Source organism: Diorhabda carinulata, chromosome 12 (genome assembly GCF_026250575.1).
Source record: "Diorhabda carinulata isolate Delta chromosome 12, icDioCari1.1, whole genome shotgun sequence".
In the NCBI taxonomy this organism is placed as follows: Eukaryota; Metazoa; Arthropoda; class Insecta; order Coleoptera; family Chrysomelidae; genus Diorhabda; species Diorhabda carinulata.
Genome location: NC_079471.1, coordinates 6,616,941 through 6,644,074, shown reverse-complemented (window position 1 = coordinate 6,644,074; position 27,134 = coordinate 6,616,941). Strand labels below are relative to the sequence as shown.

The following is a 27,134-nucleotide window of genomic DNA, read 5'->3' as shown; positions in this document are numbered from 1 at the left end:
CTTAAAACTTTAGATTATATTAACATAATCGGACAGGACCAGCTTCATGGTCTATGTCGTTAGAACGCAATAAAAGCAAAATGCATGTGACAATACATAAGCATATAAAAAGGTAAGAGCTTTGTTAACAGAGACACAAAGGGGGAGAAGGAGTAAATTATTGTAATAAATTAGCTTACGTAATACTTGAACGGGACCTCAATAGTTTCTAAGGATAAAAAACTATAACAGAAAATTATTAAATATACGGTGTGCATCGTTCTAAAATACACATACTATTCTCATTTCCCAAAAATTGTACATATGACTTTCAATACACAAAGAGATTTTTATATATCCGTACTATATATCAAATAAATTATAAACTAATTCACAAATCAAACTTATGGTCTCCTCATTCCTCCTAATTTTTTTCATATGAAAAAATTATGCATGGATATTGTTAGTTTTATTGCAATTAAATTTCAGTACAAATTTTTAATATTTATTTTCAGGTTTTTTCTTTGGTGGTATAGTAATCGCTGAGTTGGCAAATCTTTATTTGAGCATCGGAGATCTACAAGAAATGATGAAAGCTTTATTCCTCACATTGACAAACTTAGTTTCAATTGGAAAATTCTACGTAATATGCAAAAATCAAAAACATCTACTTTGTCTAGCCGATAAAATAAATCGTGAAGAATTTCAACCTAAATCATCGAAACAAGCTAAATGTCTAAAAAAATATATTAGTCTGTCTAAAATAATTTCCTTCAGTTTGTATACCGGATGTACGTTGACCTGCGGTTTTTGGTCAATTTATCCCTATACGGAAGAAGATGGTCCGTTTTTGCCAATAGCGGCGTATGTACCTTTCAATACCAGTAATTCCCGTGTATTTGGTTTAGTTTATGCTTACGAAATTATTGCTACCTTGATTGGAGGATATACAGATTTAAGCGTGGACGCTCTTATGGCAAGTGAGTACAAAAATATGCGATTCCAAGATCTGCCGTATCCCACCAACCCACATCAGAACTGCTTTCATCTATAAACCAAAGCGGTCGTATCCTCTGCCTCTAGCCTGACATATAAAGAAAGATCATGGAGACAAAAAATTGTGATTATTTTCCAATATATTCCCTCCTAATTTCTACTCACATTACAGGAAGTCTGACTAAAGCCTCTATGCCACTATAAAAATATGAAGCAACTTTAGGGTCACCTCTTGACTCAGCTCTGAACTTTGTAAACAAAAAATAGTCGCACAAAACCAGGTCAGGGTTATGTGGTGGGTGTTCAATCTCTGTGAAGCCATATTTGTGTACCGCAGCCTTGGAAAGCGAAGTAGTATGGACTAATGCATTGTCATTAAGCGAAGGAACACTTCGGCTGATTTTTTCGATAGTTTGACGCAGCTGCTTTAGTAAGTCAGAATATTATGGCGCGTTAACGGTGGTATTTGATTCCTCGAAGTCAATCAAAAGTTTACTCCGTTGTTCCAAAATATAGTAGTCATCACTTTTTTGGTGCTTTTCGTGACCTCTATTCTTGGCACTGGCTCTCCTTTTCGATGCCACTCCATGGAATATCTTTTGGACGACGTATCATAATTAAAGACCATAGTTTCGTCAACTTTTACTTTTGATCGGATTAAACTTTTTTGGTCTTCAGGCTAAACGCTAAAAATTGCTCACAACATTCTACTCCACTCTGGTTTCGCACTGCGCTACTATTTCGAGGCACCTACTTCAAATGTAGTATCCTTAGAACACACTTGTTTACAGTCATGTGGATCATCTGATTCTCGTCTTTACTTTAGACAATGCATTTGATAACAGCGCGACACTCAGATATGAGACATTTTTCAAAACAACCAAGTTGTTGTTCGAGCTCTACTATAATAAAATAGATCGAAAGAGCAAGTTGAAACTTCATGTGAAACTTGTTGAGACATGTAACTGAAGCGTCCATAAAATTTTTTTCGTTTTTCCGAAAGCACTCTATTTCCTACAAGAATCCAAGAACTCATAACCTCACTACGTAGTCTCGTCAAAAAGTATTTCTGGTACTATCTGTGCCGAACTTTTTCGAGTGATCTAGTCCTAGCTTACTTGTACACTGTAATCAAGACTTCCCTCTACTCAACTGCAGTATTTCCGCTACCTTGTCCAAAGGAATTACCTCGCCTATGAGAGTTTTGACCTGTTAGATAAAATGGAACCATGCACCTGTTTTTTACTTCCTCTTCCTAAGCTTAAGATCTTTATCAATCTGCAAAGGAAAGGATTACCATTTTAGCTTCGAGTCCTCTAAGCCGCTGAGTGGATCCAAGCTTAACCAGGTCGTTGTAAATTTGAAATATTCCGGAGATCCTAAACAGCTATATTACCTTTTCCCCAACCAACTCATTAAGCACCTTGTAGCATTATATAATCAGTTTCGATTCATTGTGCTTTGCAGAGCTTTCAGAGTTGTAGTGTCTGTGCATTCTGTGTACTCTTATATTTATATTATAGACTAGCTGTACCGCGGTAAATATGACCTCTATCTGTTGGTAAGCTGATCTCATTTGGTTCCATTTCTACTGCAGTTGAAAGTTGACTTTGAATTTTCTGTCAAGTGGATATATCCATTGAGTCCTGTCAAAGGGAATTATAAGGATTGCCTTCCCTTTTTTCTGCAGCCTATGCCTAGTTGAGAGTTTGATTCTTTGTTCATTTGAGAACCTGCACGCTGATGCTTATTAGCAGAGGTTCGACGTACTAGATATAAAAATAACTAGGTATGCCATAGTAAAAAGTCTAAGATACAGATAAAACCAAAAAGTAGGGAGGATATACGATTGAAAACATAAAAAGCAATCTGGCATGTTATAATAACGATTAAATTTAGTGATACTTCCAATAAAACTGTGAGTTTTAGGTTTAATCATCGTTATATGTGCACAATTGCATATTTTAAATGACTCCTTAATTAATCTGAATCAAATGGCGAAGAAAGAGCTGGAACGAAAGAGATCTACGTGGATTATTTCATCTAAAAGGGAAGATATAATTAACCAGAAACTTATTGAATGCATTGAGCATCATAGAGCTATAATCGAGTAAGTTTATTCCCAAAGACAAACAGTAAATAATGAAGTGACTATAGCAATCAAAGCTTATTATAGTAATTTGAAAGATATTTGTTAGTATAGTATGCCATACGTTTTGTTAATGAAATTATAGATTTGAGTTTGCAAATAGAATTGTTTGTCTCTAACCAAATTTTAATTGTAGTTTTGCTGATAATGTAACTGGACTCTTCACAATGTGTATGTTTTGGCAATTTGTCGTTAGTGGATTTGTTTTTTGTGCAACTTTTTTCGAAATGACAATGGTAAGTTAGTAAATGATATACGAATCCCGTCTCAGTAAAGTTGAAACATTTGTAGTATAAAACAGTACATTTTTATAGAAAAATTAACTAGAAGTATATGAAGGCATCTTGTTCGGAGACTACCAATGTGGTTTTGGATCTGAAAGATCAGTCACAGACCAAATTTTCACTCTGAGGCAAATGCAAACAATCGGGTATGCCAATTTACTCAGTTTTCATAAATTTCCCAAAAACTTATGGTACTTTGAACAGAAACTATTTGTATATCAATTTGAACGATCCTAGGATTCCAAAAAAGCTTATAATCCTTACCAAAATGACACTCGAACATACAAAAACGATTATAAACACAAACCAAAGAATATCAAAATGCTTCCAAACCAACACAGGACTAAAACAGAGAGATCCGTTATCCAATAAGCTGTTGAATATAGTATTAGAATGGATAGTACGTGAAATCCAGTTTGAACAGAGCAGGGACATTAAAAACAAAGACAACGCAATTTCTGGCATACGCATTCGATGTACTAAACCTTTCAATATCAGAAAACGATCTTAAATCAATCTGCAGAGCCTTCATAGAATCAGCAAAGACGGTGAAACTACGATTCAAAGAAGATAAATCGAAATTCATGATATTAACAACACCACAAAAGAAAAGAGGAATGATAATTTTGTCAACACAACTGAACGATGAAAAAGCAATGAACTTAGAGAAATTCAAAGTTATGTATATCAAAGACCAAGGGCGACAGTGACGAGGGACGAAATCTGGAAGGATGACGAAGGGAAGCAAACAGTTCGGAGTACTGAATGCGATAATAAGTTCGAAAAAAATCTCCACAAAGGCGAAGCTACAACTATATAAAACAATAATAAATCAACAGTGAGCTACGGAAACGAAACGAAAAATACTTAAAAGGATACTAGGAGAATAAAAGAAGGGAGAATTAGGACTGAGAAGCAGAACTGTAATAAAGTCCGAAAGAATGGAGTGGCTGGGTCAATAAAAATTCACATTTCCTACTATCAACTAACGTTTGGAAGCCACAAAATGTCAATCGACGAAAAATATGGACTATAGGACGTCCATTTCAAAACTAGTGTAATGTGTTCTAACATCAAATCTTCTACTTTTTTCAAACTAAATATATTCAATATTTTATGCACGTCTTAAATCTAAGTTGTTCAGTAATTATAAGCATTAAACATGCTATAAATCCCTAAATCAAAATAGAAGCCGGTTATTGAGCTTTCTCTGCACGTCGCTCATTCTGAAACAATTGTTTAATTCTTATGACACCACTCATAGTATCATCAACATAACTTCAAATCTGGCCTCATCATACCACAATTATTTAGTTCTTATGACAGGACTCGTAGTATCATCAGCTTGGAAGTTTTATAACCCAGTTTTTTTGTCGCTAATACCAAGATCATTGATACAAGACAGATACCAAGACTGATTAAATTTTGTCTTGGTTTTACATTTGGGTCATACTAATGTCGTTTCATTTCTACACAAGCAACCAGAGTTGCGATAGAAAATGATGACGACAATCAATAAGTTAATTAACAGAGCGAACAGAAGGAATTGAAGAAATAAAACTAGAGGAAATGTTATAGTGAAATAATTAGGATTAACAAAGAACGAATAAACTCTTACAGGTATATTGGATAACGTTTGCTGGATACAATGAATTTTCAATTCATGTTTCATCCATTTTGAACCATATTTTTTAACAATTTCAATTATAATTTATTCAAAAAAATGCTCTTAGTAAGGAGCGAAACGTTAAGAGAATAAAATAAAATTTAAATAAAAAATCTTTCAATAAATAATTTAGTGAGGATGATCCGAATATAAACCGGAATTTTGTTATAGAATTAAATTACAGAGCTGAAAATTTGTTCAGAGTTTCTAGATAATTGCTACCTCTCTGGAAGCTTTCGCATGCTTTTTTCGTAAAAATCTTTGGGTTTGTCACGTAACCATTCGCGCTTGTAGGATTCTACCTCCGCATAGCTTTCGAATCGCAGTTCGCCAAGTACCTCTTACAATCGACCAAATAAATTATAGTCACATAAACACAAATCCGAATTATAAGGAGGGTGTTTCCCAACCCAATATAGTGTTATACCCAAGTCTTATGGCGAAAATTCAGAAGTCTTGGCAGCCATCTGGCTTACAGTTTATGCCAACCAAGCCATTCATGAATTATTTGCTTAAGACTACTCACGCCGATGCTCAATACAGTACTGGGTCGGTCTCCCAAAATGAATTTTTTTACAGAGAGGTACCCATCCCCGAATTTACGCTGATCTATCATTTTCTATGACCAAAAAAAAACAGACACTAGTACATCTTTACCGCCCATGGCTATAAGTACACTAAAAAGCGAGGTTGCGCGATTCCAGCTGTTCTCCAGTGTAGCCACGTTTACGATAATAAAGTTTTTGCGCGTTTATCAAATATTCTGGTTTATATTTGAACCATTCGTACCATTTTTTAAAATGAATTGGATTTACGGATTTCATCTTCCGAAATTCTTAGTACTCCACAATTTTTTTAGTAATAATTTCCCAAATTTCAGGTACCCGTAATAAGCGTAAGATTTTTCTCCATGGTTTTATATCAGTATTGTATGCTGCTTGAAATATTTCCAATTTGTTACTTTGGTAATGAAGTTATTGTAGAGGTAAGGATTTATTTAGTTTCTATTCATGGGGTGAATTAATAAAAACTGTCAATTGTGTTTTCAATTTATTAACACACTATACAATACACTTAACTTATAAATATCACTTAAATAATTTGTGCGATTAGTTTTACTAATTCAGTCTTTTCATTACGACTATTTATTTAAAACTAAACTAACACAAAACATTTATATACCTAAATAAATTTCTACAAATTTCTAGAACAAAAAGAAGCACAACAAATAAATAAATAGACATTCCTATAAATCGCCTGCTATAATAAAAGATCTAAACTAAAACATCAAAGACGCGTCCACGATTTATTAAAAAACAGATGTAAGGTGCTGCGCGAATTCGCCGAATTTTAAAATTCCACTGTAGCTGGACAGGACCGACCTAAGGGCGAACTAGTCTGTAACAATATATTTATCTAACATTCACTGATGAAAATGTTACAAAATATTATTTCTTTTTCTTCGACTAAAGTAAAGTAAAAAAATAATATGAAGTGTAACCAGTCAGAGCAACGTATAGTGTGCAAAAATAGATCTGTATTATAGAGTTACGACTCTTTTAACTTGCGTAAGAAGCTCAAGTTTATTGCTGGTCTGAATAAACCACATACATTGAGTAATATTGAATATGAAAACAAATCGAAAATGCTCAACATCAATTAGCAACTTAACGTTGGCAAAAATAAACAGTGGAAATATTTGATGATGATAAATATTCTTCTTCTTTCATTGCCTTATCCGTTGCGAACGTTGGCTATTAACAACGTTATTCTTATCTTGTTTACTGAGTTTCTGAGTAGATCAACAGATGACACTCCAAACATTGGCGTAGGTTGGGCAACCATGAATGCGGTCTTCTCCCTGGTCCCCTCTTAATATCCACTTAGTATTAGACAATCAACTGTAAAAGAATTTGTTTGTCATGTCTTAGTATTTGACCAATATCCTCCAGATTCCATTGTTTTACTGACCTAAAGACCTAACCTTAAGACGACTTCTTTCTCTTTACCTAGTCTTAGCAAAACTTCCATGTTCATCCGTCCAGGATATTTTCAATAGACCGATATATCCACATTGCAAAAGACTTCAAAGTAGCCTTGGTTGTGGTCCAAGCTTCTACACCATAGAACAAAATATAAAATATGTAGCACCCAACTCGTCTTAATTTCAATTGTAAGAAAATATCTATACTGGCATAGAATTTTTTCACATTGCTACACGCAGCTCGAACTCTTTCTATCTGTTATCGAATTTCTGATGCCTGATCCCGTTTCGCGTTTACTGTGGTTCCGAAATATGTGTACGTTTCTATTAAATGTTGTTTTGACCGTTTATCGTTAGACGCACTGGAGGATGTTGAATTTTGCTGATGATCATATGTTTTGTTTTTGATATATTCTTCACCACGTGCTGCGTATATTTTTGCATAATATTTTGTAGCCCTTCATTGTTATTGGCTACAATTACTGCGTCGTCAGCATATCTGATGTTGTTGATAATAGATCAGATTACGAAAATATAAGGACAACAACTGGTGCTAGAGTTAAGTAATCTAGTAATCTAAAACAACCCTTATCACAACGGCGCATCATTATCAATTATTTATTTATTACCTTATCTTCTTCAATTATTATTAATGTGATTATAATGAACCATAAATATCTTTATCTATTTTTATAATTATTAATGTATAAGATAAGAACTAATATATAAATAATACTTTGTTCATTCAATTTGATATTCGTCTAGTACGCCAGTCAGATTACTGTAACTTAAATCAGTGATGTCAAAGATAATGCCCACGGGCCGCTTCTGGCCCCTGAGCCGTATCAATAAGGCCCGCGTCACAATGTATCACAGAAAGAAGAATAATGCTTTTCAGAGCTTTTAGAGTTCATTCGATTCCTCTACGGATGTTTTAAATACTCGTACTCTCAAGTCTACGGATGTTTATAAGTAATTTCAAAGGCAGCGCATACCTAGACTAGAGAGAAAGTCAGTATCGCAATCTCTTAGCGGAAAGCAAGTTATAATTTAGTTCAATTTTTTTATTTTCAATCTTGCCCACCTACGATTTCAAAATTTAATATATGGGCCTCTGCAAAGCTGAGTTTGATACCTCTGCTTCAAATTATTACTAAATCCTCAGTTTGCTAAATAAATTGTTTTTAAAAAGCAAGTTGGTGAATTGAGTTATATAATTCTAGTATAAACAAAGAGAAAGTATCCAGAGTAACAAACTGCGCATTAAAACGAAAAAGCATTACGAATAAATGAAGAGCACTCAAAAACACTTAAGCTATTCGGTGGAAATAAAATTGCTTGATAATATTTAGAAAACTGGCTCTATTCCACCATATTGGTTCAAGTCGACTTTAAAAATCATTCCGAAAAAGCAAATATAACATGATACAGTAACTTTAAAACTAACCTAATAAGCTATGTATTAAAAATATTTTTAAGAATTATCTACAACAGATTATTTGACAAAATTAATGGAGAACTAATTAAAAACAATCAATTTGGTTTCCGAAATGGGCTTAGTACTCGTAAACGATTGTTTACAACAAGGGTACTCTGTTGTATCGAACGTGATTTGCACCAGAGCATTGCGCAACTGTGTATCAGAGAAAGACGATTAGAGAAATCCGTTCTAGATGTTTTCTGCCACCGGCCAAGATATATGACTATGGTTTCCGGCTTTTTTCTAATATTATATATAAAACTTTTATATAGACTTATCAAACAAATTCATTTTCAATGCTCTGTAAATGTATAAAAATTAAATTTAAGTACCTCTGTAAGCATCCAAGCTGGAGAAAGCGAGACATGATAAATAATATCAGAAATCAACATAAATTTGCACATATTGATCCATATTACATCAATGATTGCTTCCAATTCTTCTCGTAAGAGATCAAAACTATTTCTCATTTCTTTTATACTGCTTTTTATTCATCCAAAAAATAAATTGTCAACTTTATCTTGTCAAACCCGTCGTTACATTATTATTTATTTCCACATTCTCGAAATTTTGACAACTATATTGATCTATCACATCATTCATTATGAATCGTGAATCAATTTTAGAGTGACAGATTAACCAATTCAGCATATCATAGTGACTGGATAAACTATTCTTTTCAAGTTCGGAAAAACTTGATATTTTTCATGACGAGATCCCAAAGACTACTTAAACTATACGCAGGAGGATTTTTCACTATGTCTTTGGACACATTTATAAAAGTAAGTTAACACAAATCAGTAATTAATTCGTAAAAGTTTATTTCATTCTTGGAAATAGTTAATAAAATTTTGCTACTAGAATGTATGATATTTTATTAATAGTCGTGAAGATAATTGATGACACATTCTCTCCTAATGAGTTGAGCTGGTGTGAAAATATCAACAATAAGTGCCTGGTGGATGTAATATACGACGGCCGTTTTTTTCAACCTCCGATCGCTCCGTGCAGACGCTACGCGGGCAGAAGAAAGCGGGAATGCGCTGTAAGCGACTGCGAAGCTCTAGCACTACACACTCTGACATTGTTGCCATCAGGCGTCAGTCGGCGTTGTGCTACAGCCACGTAAATATTTCCGCCATTATTGATGCTCCCGCCAAGTGTGAATTGCGAAGTGTGTCTACAGACTGAAGGCAATAATACTGCAGAAATCCATCCATGTATACGAGGATAACTAACTTCAGGAGTGATGGTGTTGGACGTGAATGGTTGCGAAAGCTTAAAGACAGATGACCTGGTTCAACGAGTTGACAGAATGGTTAAAGAAAACCGCAGATTCACTATTACTGCTTTGTCTAAGGAATTTCCAGAAGTTTCAAGGTCTGATTTATGCTCAACTTGAATTCATTGGTGGCAACTTTCTTTGAAGAGGGTATTGAAAAGCTTGTCCACAGATATGACAAATGTCTCAATTTCTTCAGTGATTATGTCGAAAAGTAACCGTAAGTGTACCAATTTTTTGGTAATAAAATTATTGTTTTATATGAACTTGCCTTTTATTCATAGCCTATCGGAGGTTGAAAAAGAAACAGCCCTCGTATTATTCTTCTTCCCTCTTTAATTTGGCATTTGCCCCATATATTTCGGCATCCATAAAATATTATGAAACCTTCTAGAATACTCTACGGCATAGCAATCAAGTCATCACTTGATAGGTGAGAGAACAATTTTAAGAAGAATTATTATCTTCGATTTTTTTATAATGCAGGAATGCCCAGCAAGCAATGGAATCATTTATTGATAAAGAGGCTCAGAAGACAGCTGAAAGAGAGGTTAGGAAGTTGATGATACCAATAAATACATAGGAGAATGTAATGTGAATGATGTGAATATGAGATGTCACCCTACAAGACTTATTGGATAGTATTGCTACTTTATATCGTACTAAACATGCTTTTTACTACTACCACCATACTAACAATCACAATTACCCAATATTGCTTGAATGTTTGTCGCGAGTTTAGATAACTAAGTAATCGTCTTCGGAAACCTACCTGATTTGGTGCAGTAGACGCCAAGTATTCAAAAAAGAACAACGAAAATTACGCTCCCAGATAATATATTGAATGTACAACAAAAGGTAAGCACGCAGAAGTACAATGGATTCAATATGAACAATGGTGATGTTGATTCAGTAAAGAGACGGTACCATGAAGAATAAGTTTTGAAAAATATCCGCCACGGTTCTGTGAATTATAATACCAATTGTAGCTACAGGTAAAGATGCAGCTAGAGAGATTTTTTAATCAGACACCTGCGAAATTTTGTTTCATGGCGAGATAGCGTATCGTGGACTTTGTAAAATGGCTTCAAGCAAGAGGTCTTCAGATAAGACACCTGCACAAGTCCTGTTTGGTGACTGTTTTCTGACTTGGTATTTGGATGTATAACCGGTAGAGATGCTGCTGGAGTCGATCATCGACTAGAGAGAAAATCAACTCTGGAGTTGAGTGTTTCTAGATGAAAATTGGAGGTTTTTTCTTTCTCCTAAAACTAATCTTCTGATTGTTTGAATGTTGTCATATCAATACTTGATAACATCGAATTCCGTGTTTTTCAGTTAAATATTGATCATCAACGAGTCCTAATCAATAAACTTCTTTAAGTAGATTTTGATGAGAATAAAATTTTTATGTTTTCTTTGTAAGAAGCGTTTTATAAAATATTATGTATGATATACGTGTTAATAGTAATTATCACATCCGTATCATGAATAACTATTGAGTTAGTCATGCCAAAGATACGGCCCGTGGGCCGCTTCCGGCCTCTGGGCCATATCAATAGGGCCCGCGATCACAATGTGTTTCAGAAAGAAGAATCATGTTTGTTAGAGCTTTTAGACTTCATTCGATTCCTCTACAGATGTTTATGAGTAATTTCAAGGGCTCGTGCCTAGTCAAGCGAGAGAGAAAGTGAGTATCGCCATCTCTCAATAGTAAGCGGAAATATCCAATTATTTTTGTCTACGCGCACTATAACCTTCCTTAACCATATAAAACGAGTGCGTCGGCGCGACGTGAGTCATTTGAGTCGAGTAATCGAAGGGATACGGTAGGAGAAGAATTTTAATTGTACTGCGAAGTACTGATTGTAAAGGTATTGTGCATTTGTTTGTGTGGTACGCGTGCGATATCCATAATTGTTAAAAACAAGAGAAGTCAGGTATCTGATAAATAAAACGTTAGGTTTAACTCAGTTCATTTTTTATTTTCAATCTGGCCCACACACGAATTCAAAATTTAATATATGGCAAAATTGAGTTTGACACCTCTGTATTAAGTGGACTTATAAACCTTAGTGTCTGTACAATCATTGATTTCGTTTAATAAATAACATCATTCATTTCTTACTGTCTACGTCGTTGATAATATGCAGTCATTTTTGAGATTGCGACGACCAACTGTCTCACTCACTTATCAGTGAATATGATTCTGATCTTTTCACTACTGGTTTATGTTTTCTTGCTTATACATATTCCCTCATGTTAGCCCCAGCTGCTCTCGGGGCCTTTCCCGTCCATATATTCCGCATTCTTGCCGGATATCTTACTATTGATGGTGTTAGATTCATTTATAATAAAATTATTATCAAAGTTATTTAAAAGTACTCATTTTCCAGATTTTGAAATCATCCTGGTCTTTCGTAGCAGTTCTTATTCAAATACAGAATAAAAATGAAAACATTGATTAAGCAACATGTTCACTAATCAAACAAGACATGCATATAATATGACATATTTTTGTGTGCCATTTTTAAATGATACATGCACTTCAATTTTGAACATATATTCAAGTTAAAAGAAGTCCAATAAAGTAACTAAAGACGAGTGGAATTTTAATTTGTACCCATCACATATGCTGAAATTACGCATGACATCCTGAATATTATAGAAACAAACAGTTCTCTTGGTTAATTTTAAATTAGAAAATAGAATAATTTGTTGATGTTCTAGACTACAACTATTGAAAAACTTCCCATTTTATTATATTAGTAGTTAGGCGACAGATTGATTAGATCTTTTTCACATCTTTGTAAAGCTGAGTGCGTTTTGGGTGGGACGATGCTTTTTCCAATTTTGGAAATTGAATTTGCTCTTATGATTTGAAAATATTGACCAATGACAAAGAATAGCAAAGTCAATGCTTTAGCCTTTTCATAAAATGAAAAAGTCAAATAAGTTAAGAACACTCTAGAGAAATAGATGGATAATTGGTAACTATCAACAGTGTCGGTAGTAAGTGGAAACAAGTGACCAGAAAACTCGCTCCAACCAGATTGGATATTCACACCAACTGTCTATTTTGGAAAAGTAGCTCTACTGGCAGTGTTTTTCCAAAACGCGATTAGAATTAAAAAAGCAACTGCAGTAAATTGGAAGTTGCATTCTTATAGCGGGTTTTCCAATAAGAGGTGTTATTTTGATATTCAAAGAAAAATGCCATTTTTTGAGATAAATGATCGGATGTTTATTTCATTATAAAGAGGAAGGTATGCCGTTAATAATGGAACACAACATCAGCCAAATGTCCGCCACGACTGCGCTTACAGGACCATATCCTTTTCATGAAATTTTCCGTAACCAAATTGCAAAGCGGCTGCCCTATGTCCTCGATAGCCTCACGAATTCCATCTTTGAGGTGTTGAATCGATGCTGGACTGTTGGCGTAAACCTTATCTTTCACGTGGCCACAAAGGAAAAAGTCAAGGTGTTAAATCACAAGATCTCGGTGGCCAATTGTGATCACCTCTTCGAGAGATAACACGGTCCGGAAATTTTTCCCGTAAAAGATCGATGGTTGCGTTGCTTGTGTGGCACGTAGCGCCGTCTTGTTGAAAGTAAACGTTGTCTAAATCAATACCATCCAATACCGGCCATCAAAAATCATTAATCATATCTCTATAGCTCAATCCATTTACCGTAACTGTTGCTCCAGCCTTATTTTCGAAAAAGTAAGGTCCAATGACACCGCCAGACCATAAACCGCACCAAACAGTCACGCGTTGAGGATGGAGAGGATTTTCAACAATAATTCTTGGGTTTTCCGAGCCCCAGATTCGACAATTTTGTTTATTGACGTAACCACCAAGGTGGAAATGGGCCTCATCAGTTAAGATGATTTTTCGATGAAATTCCGGATCATTTTCATGCATTTCAAGGACCCAATCAGCAAAGACACGACGTTGTTGATGATCGACCGGCTTGAGTTCTTGTGTTAACTGAACTTTATAGGCGTTAAGACCCAAGTCTTTATGCAAAATACGGTGTAATAACGTTTGTGGAATGGCTAATTCCAAAGAACGACGAGGAATGGACAAACCTGGGTTTTCTTCAACACTTTGGGCTACAGCAGCAATATTCTCAGTTGTTCTTGAGCAACGTGCACGGGTTTTATTCTTCACATCACTAACTTGCCCCAACAGCTCAAATTTTTCCACCAATTTCTGTATTGCGGTCCGAGAGGGTGATTCACGTCGACCCAAAAATGTTTTATTTTTACGAACCGTCTTTGCCAAACTTTCACCATTTTTGGTGAATTTTAATAATTTAAATGCGTTGTTCAGGCGTGTATCGTTCCATTTTCATTAATGGCGTAGTTTCTACTTGTCAAATGTCAAAAAATGACAGCTTCAAAAGTAACATTTACCGAAATAGCGGGCTGTTCAAAATAACACCTCTTATTGGAAATCCCTTTATTATCAGTTAGGCTTTCGTGAAATAAGTTTCTATTAGAAAATACAGTTGTTACATTCGCTTATGTAATTATTGGTGCACGGCTCAAACGTGGACGAATCAAACGTATTTGATTTGTCATGAAATATCAATAAAGAGATTTGAAACACGTCTTAAGAGGTATTTCAACTGAGATTCAATAAGGTTTTGAAAATGTTTTCAATTCTGTATTACCAAAATTTTATGCTTCTAGCATCTTTGTTAAATTTATTTTACATCTTTGTATATGTCACAAAATTGAATAATTTGATATTATTAGCGTAGCTCACTCTTTTGAATCAAACCCTATGGGAATTCACCATATGGGTACATAAGTTCAAGATATCATTTTGTAGTTTTATTTATTTATTTTGAGAGAAAATAAGATTGTTAGGAGCTCGTCCACAACATGAACCGTGGAGCTGTTCCTGCTCGATTGAGAGAATAATAGAATCGGAAATTTAATGGACGCGCCGGTTACAAATTTCTAAGAACGATTATAAAGAGGTCAAGTTTTTAATTGTTTTTTATAACCTGTTTACAGGATTTATAGAATCAATTTCTAACAGTCTTCTAACAGTTTACATTCTAGAATCCGAATTATCGAGAAATCCGTTTCCTATAAATATGCGCTTGTTTATCAGCAACAAATTCAGTGAATAATCTGATATCATCTCGAACACATCGATATGGAAAAGTAAACAATGTGTTTAAATAAATTAATATGTGAAGTATTACATAAGTGTTTAGTAATATATCTTAGTGTATAGTTTAGTAACTAAACTGATGGTGCACCAGCAATGATAAGAAAAAACAATGGTTGTGTGGCTTTGTTACAGAATTTCTTCGGTCGAAATTTATTTTCGTATCATTGCATTATCCACCAGGAAGCCTTGTGTGCAAAGGATATGGAGTTGAATGACATTATGGATCCAGTAGTGTGCTGTATAAATTACATAAGTGCAAAAGCTCTTAACAGACGTCAATTCAGGCTATTATTTTAAAAAGAAATCAGAGAATATGGAGAGTTACAACTGTACTGTGCTGTACGATGACTTTCAAGGAGCAGCATGCTGAAACATTTCTTCAACTTGCGAGAACAGGTGTCGTAATTTTTAGAGCAGAAAGGGGCTTTACCATTCGAAGTTGATTTTCTGAAGAATACATCCTGGTTGAGTGATCTTGCATTTCTAGTTGACATTACGAATTACCTCAATATTTTGAATCTCAAATTACAGGGTAAAGACTATTCACTTCCGACTATGTGTAATTTGATTCAAAGCTTTTCTTTTCAATTAATTTGGCCACAGAAAATATTGATCTCTTCCCCACACTTAAACATTTGAAAGAGGAGCTCAATATTGTTTCTGTTAATTACTCTAAATAACAATCTAAAATCAACTGCTTATTTCAGTCATTTGTGAGGATATTTCAAGATTTCGAGAGTAAAAAACAAAATGTACAAATTTTTATAAATCCTTTCGTGATAAGTTTAGCTGAAATAGTTACTTATCCTGCCAATATTCAATTAGAACTTGTCGAACTGCAAAATCATGATACGTTGAAAAAACTTTTTGCTAACAAATTGTCTTCGAAAGCACAAAATTCTTCAGAAGATTTTGCAGATTTCTGGAAATTGGTACCAAAAGAAGAATTTTCAACAATAACTGACCTGGCGTTACAGTTTTTAAGTTGTTTTGGATCAACATAGGTATGGGAAAAGGTTTTTTCAGATCTTAATTATGTGAAAAATAAATACCGCACATCTTTAAATGAGCAACATATTTGTGACTTGTTGTTAGTGTTAACGTCGGATCTGTCGCCAAACATAAAAGTAAATTATTAAAAGACAAACAACGGAGTAAATTACATTGATTGTATAAACAAGTTACCCTAGATTCAAGTCGTTAACGACTGAATCCACCGTTTAGCTAGACTCTTCAAAAGGTTGAGCAGCCTTGATTTAGTGAATAGTAAATAGTACTTAGAGTAAGCGTATATATAAATTGAGTAAGTGAAAAACATTGTGTATAAATCCACTCCACCTTTAGAAATCGTTTAAGTAAATTGGAAGAAAAACATGACAATATCATGCAGATTTAAAAACAGAACAATCTTGATTTCCTCCCAATTCTGGATTATGTCCTAAGAGCGCTATCAAAGTTGAACAGCTCAAATCTGTTGAAATCCCTCCTGTTGTCGTGTATACAAATTCTATTCCAGCGTTTCAGCCAAGAAAAGCCGACCAATAAACTAATTTGTATAAATTTACAAGCGGGAGTAGATATTCGGCATTGTTTTAAATTACCTAGATGACATCTCTAATACATTTCAATCAGTGGCGGGTCGTTGTGAAAAATTTTGAGATTCTCGAAAACAACTTGTAAGGTTTGTAATATTTATCAAATTTTCATTGATTTTATCGGCTACCGTATTCAAATGATTGATTGTTGAAATTGCTGCCATACAAAGAAAATTTATCGTCAAGCTGCACTACCCATGACTTTACCTCACAGATATTATTTTTGATCCTCACTCTATGGAATCGGCATTCCTAAACTGGAGCTTCCAGATGGAATAACAACTATCGCGTATGCTGAAGATATGGCCCTCATCGTTATTGCACGTGACGAAAAAGAACTGATTCTAAAAACCAATCACGCCATAGATGAAATCAGCTACTGGATAAACATACGAAAACTCAAGCTAGCTCCATAAAAAACGGGATTTATTCTACTGATATCAAACATACTACTAGACCCATACCTACTATAGTACATATAGTCATAGAAAACGCAAAATTATCTCGAAGTATCGCTGGACACAAATTTTGAATTATTCTCACATCACGCGATAAAAACCATCGAGTAGACATCAAAGCCTATTGGTGCGTTATCAATACTTATGCAAAATGTGGCAGGACCGAAGGCAATAAAATGCTCTCCGCCGCTCCAGTCTGGAAAGGAAGCACGGAATTGGTAAGAACCCACATGCATACCGCGGTAGGAGTACTTTCCAACTCTCCGCTACCAATTTGATAGTCACAGAATAAAATGAAACTTACTTGGGAACTGACTCGGAACTACGGCTCGAAGCACCATACTTAGATGGCAATAAGAATGGAAAAACACAGTCAACTAGACAAGAGCCATCAATAAAAACTTACCAGAGTTGAAAAACAGGAAACAGAGCTTACCTGTATCGTTTCAATGTCATCGAGAGTCCTATATATCTATACTACTCTTATTTTACCATCGGTGGAGCGCACAAAGGGAAATATGCCAGAGAGACATGAACACCATCCTTGCTTGTACCGACTCTACTGGCTTCTGACAGAAACTAGACTACTTTTGCCAAGATTATAAAAAATATTCTTAAAATTAACCTTAACCTGAACTTTTGAAGTAATGTTTACGCGGTCTCAAACGTCTAGAACTGGAAGTAGGAAGAGTAGTATTAGTGGATAGAGTGTCCTTAGAAACGAGGCGCGAGTCACAAACATTGTGCTTTACTACTTTCCTTTGCTAATTTATAATATTTCAATTCATAAAAAGTCTTGAAACAACTTAAACCAGAGATATTGTTCAAAAAACTAAAGTATGCTTCAAGCCTCACTCAGACTTGCATCTAATTCCGGTGAAAACTTCATGAGTCCATATGGAGAACCATAAAATTCAATACGTTTGATAAATTTTAACAATTCTGCGACACATTTCCTTTATGTCTAGAGGACTTTAATTAATAAGCGGGTTTTTCTAGTAATTCAAACCCTAAATCATGAATTTTTTGCACGGCAACATGAGATTTGTGTGCAGGGGTGTTGTCCTGTAAAAACAAAACACCTTTGGATAACTTTCCGCGTCTTTTCTCTTCAATTTTTTCCCGTAGAGTGGTCAATAATATTGAATAGTAATCCCCAGTTATTGTTTTACCGTTATCCAAAGAATCAATCATGATTACTCCAAGGCAATCCCAAAAAACTGAAGCAAGAACTTATCCAGCAGATTTTTGGACACGAAACTTTTTAGATCTTGGAGAACGAGAGTGTCGCCATTCAATCGATTGTTGCTTTGTTTCTGGATTGTAGAAATGTACCCAAGTCTCATCCATAGTAACAATTCAGTTTAAGAAGTCTAAATCGTTCTCAAATCGAGTACAGATCGAACGCGATGCTTCTACTCTTGTACGCTTTTGGTCACATTTGGGAATCCACTTTGCAGCAATTTTTCTCATGTCTAAATTGACGTCAACAATATGATGAACGCGTTTGTATGAAATATTCAGTGCTTTAGATATCCGTTTCAGCCAAAGTCGACGGTCTGATAAAATCATGTCATGAACTGCATCGATACTTTCGGGGACTGACACAGAAACTGGCCTTCCCGATCAGTCATCATCTTCAATGAAAAGTTTACCTCTTTTGAAGCTGGCAGTTCAAACATTTTTATAATTTCCACACATCTTCTCCTCGTATAAATATTTACAAAGTCTCTTGATATTATAAACTTAGAAATAACTATCAAACAAACATAAAATCACACCCGCTCTATTATAGTATATTGTTATTCATATCAAATCGTTCTAAAGATCTAAGTAGTTCAGAAAGTCTCGAACAAAAGCTATCTAATAAGCACTTTTTTGAATGATACTAGAAAATATCGTATTAGTTAGAGTTATTATTATTTGAAATGTTTGAATATTTGAAAATTCTTTTTTTTTACCATAATAAAAGCGATAAAACTGAGATTCTGATCTTAAATTTGATATAATTGCATGAAACGGATTTTCTCGATTGTTTTCAAGAAATGCTACAACGATTCTCAAAGTAAATATTTTAACGCATTCCACATTGTTCGTGAGTGTACATAAAACCACTTTCAAGAACTTTACAACCAAATAAGCACTTACTCGTTCAACTTCAGTCGTAATTTGATAGGCAGTTATGTATTATACTTCTAGAGGTAACTCCGTATTGTATTTTGAAATTTAACAAGCCTGCAATTATTTTGAAGCATCATTAACCAATGGTTTCAAATGTGTACATGCTAAAACAGAACGTTGTTGAGAATAAATTGGTGTTGTTGCCTTATTAAGTTCGTATGGAAGTATTAATACATGGAATACGAAAGTGACAAATTGATAAAATCTTTTGTCTTTCCATTTTCCTCTTTTATAAGGAAATCGTCTTGTGAATTGCTCATTTTGAAAACACATTGTCATCATTACTAACATATATACGGTGCTTTCCAATAGGGACTTGACGATTTCGAATTTAGTTTGTGAACGCACCTTTTCACTTAACACACTTAACTGTCACTGTCAGTTTATTCAATAGACATAACTTTTTCATCATGGTGAGGTAAACGAACGAGCAACATTTCAGTCGGTGTCCGCTACTTTAGAACGTAAACTCCGATTTTCGGTCGTAATTCTCGACCTAGTAGACAGGCAGTTACAAGTTTAGTGAAAAAGTTTGCATCTTCATATTCGTTGTGTGATTTTGCCGTGCCAATGAGACTACGGGTTGGTCGAAGTGTCGAAAATATCGTTACCGCTCAAACGTCCGTAGCAAATGATTCAAATCAATAAATTCCACGGCGTTCTCAAGAGTTGGGCATCGCCAAGACCACTTTATGACGAATTTTGTATAAGGATCTTAATTTACACCCATACAAGGCTCACTCAAGAATTTAAACCGATTAATCAATTCGAAGTGACGAAGCTCATTTCTGGCTCTATGGGTTTGTCACTAAACAAACAAACTCGCGCTATTGAGCGAGTGAAAATCCACATGTGCTTAACGAAAAACCACTTCATCCACGAAAGATAAATGTTTGGTGCAATACAATCGATTTATTGAAGAACAAGTTTGATTAGCGTGTTATCTCAGGAAATGGACCAGTCGATTGGCCACTTTGGTCGTGCGATTTAACGCCTCTAGATTTTTTTCTTTGGGGATATGTCATTGGTCTATGTTAATAAGCCGACGACGTTAAAAAAGCTCAAAGCCAGCATTGAACAACGAAATAGCAGCCGTTTCGGCCGAAATGTGTAGGCGACTCATAGAAAATTGGATCCAACGAATCAACCGCTGCAAACTGTTCGCGATGGTCGTATGAGCGAAGTGGAGTTCTATTGATAAATGTACTTCAACCCGATAATAAAGTTTTTGAAATATCTCAAATGGTTTTCAATTTATTTTGAAAAAACGCTAACGAAATGTATTCCAAAATAGCGATTTCCTGTTCAATTTTGAAAAAAATTACTAGTTTGTTTGACTGTTTGTCACTTTTTGGAATCGAAGCATTTTCAGAACTCACTTAACCACCTATCTGACTATGACATGTTCGAACGGCTTTTTGTGACTTTTTGCTACAATAAAAAATGTGCTAAAAAGTGAATGATTGGATATGTATTTGTACAAAAATGCTTCAGTTATGGATCGAAGCTGGAATAAATACATTGTTAACCAAAAGCATTATTTTTAGGAACATGGTTCCAAATTCTAAAGAATATTTTATGTTTTTATCTCGATTTTATCCAATCATGTCCTTTGCTTCATGATATAATGAATGATAAGTTTTTAAAAGAGAAAAAAACTACAACTGTCGAAAGTCTGTATACAATTAAAAAGCGCCTTTTCCCAATTCTAGACGATATCTTTTGAACTTACCTAAAAGAGCTTGAAATAATCGTGATTTGAAAATCCTGATGACTCGTTCTATGGCAAGTCGAAGCTGCTTATCCTGAGGTTTCGTTAGTTTTGAGTGATAGTCCTCTAACAATTCCAAAGCTCTATGTGCTTCTGCAATAAAAATATTTTCATAAGAAATTGTTTCAAGTTCAAAATATTTGGATTTCAAATACTTAGGATATTATAATGAAAAGTGAAGATTTACTCGATCCTAATAAACTATTTGACAATTTATATAATATATTGGGTCTAACAAAACCGAATAACATATTCTAGGATCACGAATAACTCGATTGACTTTTGGGAAATTGAGAGATCGTTTTTATACAAAATCATGAAAAAATTTAGGGGGTTTTGATCCCTGAAAACCACGTAATCTTATCTACAATTAAATTAGTATAATGCCACCGTTGGTTCAATAAATCATTTCCAAATTTTTTTGCTACCCAGCATTTTTTCGATAAGTCAGTTTCTATAATTATGTTTCAACAATTTTTAGTAACGTAAATATGAAAAATATGTACAAAAGTGCATTTTTTCCTCGAAAACTGTTCAAAATGGCCTCCATTTTTTTAAATACACATTCGACAACGTTTTCAAAAACGAATTTTTCAATAATTCGATGCCTACACGTCCTCTTCTATATAATACCAGAAGCAAAAGTCGATGAGATTAATATCTGGACTTCTGGCTGGTCAAGAAATACGTGAATCCATAAACTGAAAAGATATTTCTAAATTTGTTATCGAAATGCGCTTGAGCTTCATCTTGAAGATCTATCACTTCGTTCCTGAATTTACCTCGTCAAAATTTTTGCATTATCTAAATTACTTGAAAGGAATACTTCTTTGTAGATGAGTCTTTTATTTACGTGAAAATTTTTGTGGCCCATATGTTAGGCGTTTGTAGGTATCTAAAAAAGTTATCAATTAAGTTGATATTTTCAGTATTTCGATAAAAACTATTGGAAAAATCCCATTCTTTCATGATAACCTTCATCTAACAATTCTACGACACTATTAGGTATTAGGGATGAAGTTTCCATACCCTCAATTATTTACAAACCAAAATATAATTGAGCAGCTTCTGTATATCACTATTTGGCCAGTAGGGTCACAATGAGCTCTGAATAATTTCCTTGCCTTGAAGCTACATTATTTTTTACAGTTAAAAATATATATTTTACAATCTTTAAGCTCTGTTTTGTTCTTTTCTGTTTCTGTGCTTTTGTCTTTCTCTCCACTCCTCACAATTCCGATGTTACATCTCTCATCCATCTATTTTTCGGCCAGCCTCTTCTTCTAATTCCCTATCTCTTCATTTGTGTTTTCCTGGCAATTCTGTCATTCTGCACACATATCCCAACCACCTGATTCTTTGGGCTTTGACTAACTGCATAGTATTAGGCTCGTTTTATATTTCTTTCAGCTCAGCATCGTTTATTTTCGCATCTTCCAGAATTTTTTCCGACTACTTCATCTCTCACACTTCTATTTTTTCAGCATTCTTCTCGGTTAGCACCCAGGACTTACACCCATACAGTACAGTAGGCCAGATTACTGTTTTGTACAATTTTATCTTTGTTGATTTAGAAATTGCTTTTGCTTCAAGAATATTATTCAAGAACCTCAATGTCGAAGGGCTCAACTATATGTGAATAGAAAATGTATTTAAATCACATTGAATTTAATAAAATGAGGAAAATTTGTGAATATTTTCAATAATGTGTTAGTGTTAACAAGGAAGAAAATACGTTTCCAAATTGAAAATCTGCTGAAATTAATCTATTTTTCATAGAACTTGTACACACAACGTTATAAAGTAAATTCTGCCCTTTGAGAGAAAATACGGCTTAAACTACAAAGGAAGTAAATTATTTTTATCGAACATCCCTCGTCGCCATTTGCACTGAGGAGTGTAGAGCCACAGAATCGAATCACTTCGCTGATTTAATGCTTTTTTTGGACCTTTACGTTTATATTTGTCGCTTCTTTTTCCTCGTGCTCTATCGAAAATAAGAAACGTTGTATTGGAAAAGGTTATATTAGATTTTTTTCTATATAAGAAAGTGTAGAAATACTAGAATAACAAGAAATGTAACCCAAAAGGAAACGGGGACGTCAGCGATAAACGAAAAACTGGTTAAAATTATTGATATTTTGTTTGACGTTTGGATTTATGATGGTCAAACGTTGAGTTTCGAGTATGAATCGCACTAATTTGTCGAAAACGGCACGCAGGATTTTTATAAATTTTTCTTTGTAAGTGTTCTGTCGGAACTGTTAAAAACATAACCGTTTACAAATTATTTTATATATGAAGAAGCACTTTTATAATAACTTTTACGTGACTTTTTCACGATTTCTTTAATTTTTGTTTCGCGTGAAAAAATTACGTTTCATTAACATTAGAAATTATCCATATTTATCGAGCAACGAAAACAGTTTTTTTTTTATATCATTCGTATTAACACTAATCTGCCTGTCAAATTTATGTAGAATTAAAATTAATAACATCGTATGACGTAGCTGAAGTGTTGACAATTACTGAAAAGTCTCTCTTCCTTCAAACTTCCCTCTTTGGTATGATATATTAAATAGATGTTGTCGTACGGCAACGCTAGATTATAACCAAAAAAGTTATTTTAAAAAAATATCACAATTAAATTCCAGTATGATATTATTACGATCAAGTCCCAGATATGAGTCCAGGAGCCGGTCCTGTTTAGTTGTAGTGGAATTCTAGAATTCGGCACTTTTGATATACCCGGAATTCGTTTGCTTTTTATATAATTTTTTATCATAGCAGGTGATTTATTGACTTTGTTTCTTTTGAACTAATTTTTAGGAAGGTGTATTTATTATTTATTATTTGTTTTGTTTCTTTATTTTTGTTAGAACTTTTCAAAATTTCTTTTGAGATATGTGTACAAGTTTGTTGAGCGCAGTTAGATTATAATAAATAGTAATAGTGAACAGAACGAGATAGGAAGTAACCGAAAAAATTATATAATTTAATAAAGTTTTAGTGATAAGTTAATTATTATAAGTTAAGTGTATTGTAAAGTATTTAAATCAATTAAGAACGTAAGACAGTGTTTATGAATAAATAGAGTATAAAAAGAGTATGAATAAATAAGAAAAATATTATAATATTGATTAAGAAGTCTGACATTGTATTTTTTACAAATCAATTTTTGAAAAAGACCGAAGTAGATCGAAAAGTCGATGTTTTTGAAATTAATTTTCTATCAAAAGACATGTAAAATCGAAACGATTTATCCAGAAGAAGCTATATATGTTGAGATACGAGAACATCACTATTTAAGTTACCAGAAATCACAAATGGAATAGAAAATCAAATTCCCTCTTTCTTCCGGGTTTTCAAAGCGATATCCGGTTGAAATTTCATGAATTTACTACACTTGTTTTATGATAAATATTGATACTTGACACATTCATCTTAGTCAAAAAAATTGAATTAAATCGCGAAAATTTCCCATAACTCTCGGCGTGAATTAAACCAACAGCCGATTAACTTTTGGTAATATGGGTCTTTCAAGACTAGCCAAATCCTACAAAGTTTGTTCGCACACGAAGCACTTCGAAGCAAATGGTCGCCTGTTCTTTCGGAATAACTTAACATGTCTCCACCGCTCCATTAGAGCAAAGTTATATGATCAATTTTTAATGGTACAGACGGACTAGTTTGACAGAAGTACTCGAAAAAATAAGGAAAATCAATCGCAGATGATGAATCATTCTCCACCAGTTTAAGCAAAAACGTTTTTAAGCATTCCAAACAGCAAATCGATGGGTAATGTTATCTATAGTCCTTGTTTGGCACCCAATGATCAAAAATAAATTATGACGTCGAAGATCACGGTCCCCTGAAGAAGCTTTCAAATCACATTTTTTGGAGGCACCCCAATCGGAATGGGAAAAATCTTTCGACAATTGGTTCTAACTCATGTCCTGGTCTTAATGAAGAATATTTTGAAAAACAATAAAGCCATATCCAATTATAAATATTTGTTTCTATTTATCTATCTTAAAGCTTAAGTAGCAATCCTTGTAACACCGTGATTTCAAGGTCAATAGAGGAAACCTCGTAAAAAGGTTATCGAGACAAATATTTAGAGCTCCTGAACATTATGTTGATAATCATCGATCATAGTTAATAAAGGGGTAGTAAATTTTTAAAAAATCGTTATTAAACTGGTTTTGCTCTCCTGATTTGCAAATTTAGCCTCTTGAATCTCGGGCATTATTGAAACAAATAGTTTTGTCTATGCAAGTTCTAAAAATGTAATTAGTGAGTACGTACGGATAAGTGATGAAGATAACAAAAATAAAAACTTGTTAATCATATTTTGAACCTCGAGATTTAACTCAAAAAATACCGTTACCGGTTCCTACCTTTTCGTTTTTCCCAATCAAGTTTTTTACTTGTCTTCAAATGCTAACGGCTCGATTATAGACTTCCTGGTTATAACGACTTTCCACCTAATTGAAACTTCACTCAAAATTATAATCAATAATTTACTCTTTCCAATATCAAGAAGTCGAATCGAACAGAGGATTTCAAATGGATTTGTTGAGAATTTCAAATGATTAATATTTTCATACATATAAAGTTGTTTTTTTTTATTTTGTTTAAACAGCTAGTTTTTTAAAAAATGTGTCATTAAATTTTTCGCTAGGAATACTATTGACATTGAGATGTAGGAATGCTAGTAAGGCACCAGTCAATTGACTGCAAAAGAAGACAAAAAATTCACTCACCTCATACTGGGTAACGAAAATACTGGAGATAATTAGGCGGAGGCAAAAAGTCTAAGACATAGGTTCTCAAAAAAGAAGAAATACATGTTGTATTAGCAATTTCAATTCTTTAAAAGAAATATGGAAGATTTTTAACCAACTGAAGTTCTTCAAAGGGAAGAAATAGTTCGTTTGGGGTCAAATCAAAATGACTATAAAGAATCACTTCATGTATAACCATTTCGAGCTGCCAAAGTGTTCTCTAACTGATTCTAGTTCTTGAAAAGTGATATAAAACTTTTTTAATCAATTGGACTAGACAAAAGTGGAAAAAAATAAAAAGTTTTTGGTCAAAACAAGCAAATAAGAATTAACTTCATCAAATATAACCATTTCGAACTCTTAAAAACGAAGTAATGGATGTTTGATATCCAACTCTCGTGCTCTCAAAAATAAAGGTACATCCTAAACATACTGTTTACACTACTCCTACACCAACACTCACAATTAGACTGTCTGACTCACGTTTCGATAACCAAGTTATCGTCTTCAGATACTGAAAGTAAACAGTTTACCTTAAAAATAAGAAATGGATGTTCTATGCCCAACTCTCGTTCTCAAAAAGAAAGATACAAATTTTTCAGTCACTATAGATTTCAAAAAGACAAAAAAAAGAACGTTTGTTGTCAAATTAACACATACTGGGGTGAAACACCAAATTATTGAACATTGTAGTTTTCAGGCCAAACTGTTGGACTTACGTAAAAAATTTGTATCTAAACCCCCGTTATTTTTTAACGAGGAATCGAATTTTTTTATCTAAATTTTAATTCTGATAGTCAGGGTAGCCTAGAAGACACTTTATTCAATTGGGACACACCCTATTTCCAAAAAATTTTACTGAGGTCATTTTCTTTGATTTGAGAAACCGTTTAAGCAAACAAAAACTCCCCTTTAGGTATCATTCAATTTACAATCAATTTTTTACACACACAGAACTTCTTTTTCTTAAGAAATCCAAAATCATGAATCCATTGTCCATATGCCCGGTCATAATCTGATGAAACTTTTATGGTTTGTTCTGGAAAAATTAAAATTAAAATTAAAATTTTTGTTTATTTAGTTATTAATGCTATCCCGATACGAAAATTGTTTCTTTATTGATTTTCTTCTATTTACGTTCATAAAGTATAAACAAACATTTAAAACAAAGAAACTGGAATTTTTATGGACAACATTTGAAACAAAGGAAGAGCTAAAGGGAAAAAAAATTAAAAGAAAGTTTCTTTTGTCGTAAACCGACACGAACCGCTGGTAATTATTAATAGAAAGTAGATTACAGTTGATGTCCGTTAAGGTAGATTTCTAA

At 33.8% G+C, this 27,134-nt stretch overlaps 2 protein-coding genes across 13 annotated transcripts in view; one reads left to right on the top strand and one right to left on the bottom strand.

Annotated features, from left to right (window-relative positions):
- Window positions 1–27,134, bottom strand: part of LOC130899969 (disks large 1 tumor suppressor protein) — a 1,257,949-nt gene that overhangs the window by 1,187,605 nt on the left and 43,210 nt on the right. For all 12 annotated transcript variants that reach the window (XM_057810209.1, XM_057810221.1, XM_057810210.1 and 9 more), the window contains exon 2: window positions 20,982–21,113. In XM_057810209.1, the coding sequence (XP_057666192.1) occupies window positions 20,982–21,113 (132 nt within the window). The remainder of the gene's footprint in view (window positions 1–20,981; window positions 21,114–27,134) is intronic.
- Window positions 518–12,418, top strand: LOC130899982 (odorant receptor 46a-like). Its single transcript, XM_057810256.1, has 6 exons — window positions 518–959; window positions 2,905–3,085; window positions 3,261–3,360; window positions 5,955–6,059; window positions 9,165–9,320; window positions 12,217–12,418. The coding sequence occupies exons 1-6, from the start codon at window positions 566–568 to the stop codon at window positions 12,286–12,288; spliced, it is 1,008 nt and encodes a 335-aa protein (XP_057666239.1). The 5' UTR covers window positions 518–565; the 3' UTR covers window positions 12,289–12,418.

Excerpts from the sequence above, each read along its gene's own strand:
- LOC130899982 (XM_057810256.1), top strand. The coding sequence starts at position 566 with ATGATGAAAGCTTTATTCCTCACATTGACAAACTTAGTTTCAATTGGA. Across the intron at positions 960-2,904 it reads CGTGGACGCTCTTATGGCAA|GTTTAATCATCGTTATATGT; the intron begins GTGAGTACAAAA and ends TGTGAGTTTTAG. Across the intron at positions 3,361-5,954 it reads CTTTTTTCGAAATGACAATG|GTACCCGTAATAAGCGTAAG; the intron begins GTAAGTTAGTAA and ends CCCAAATTTCAG.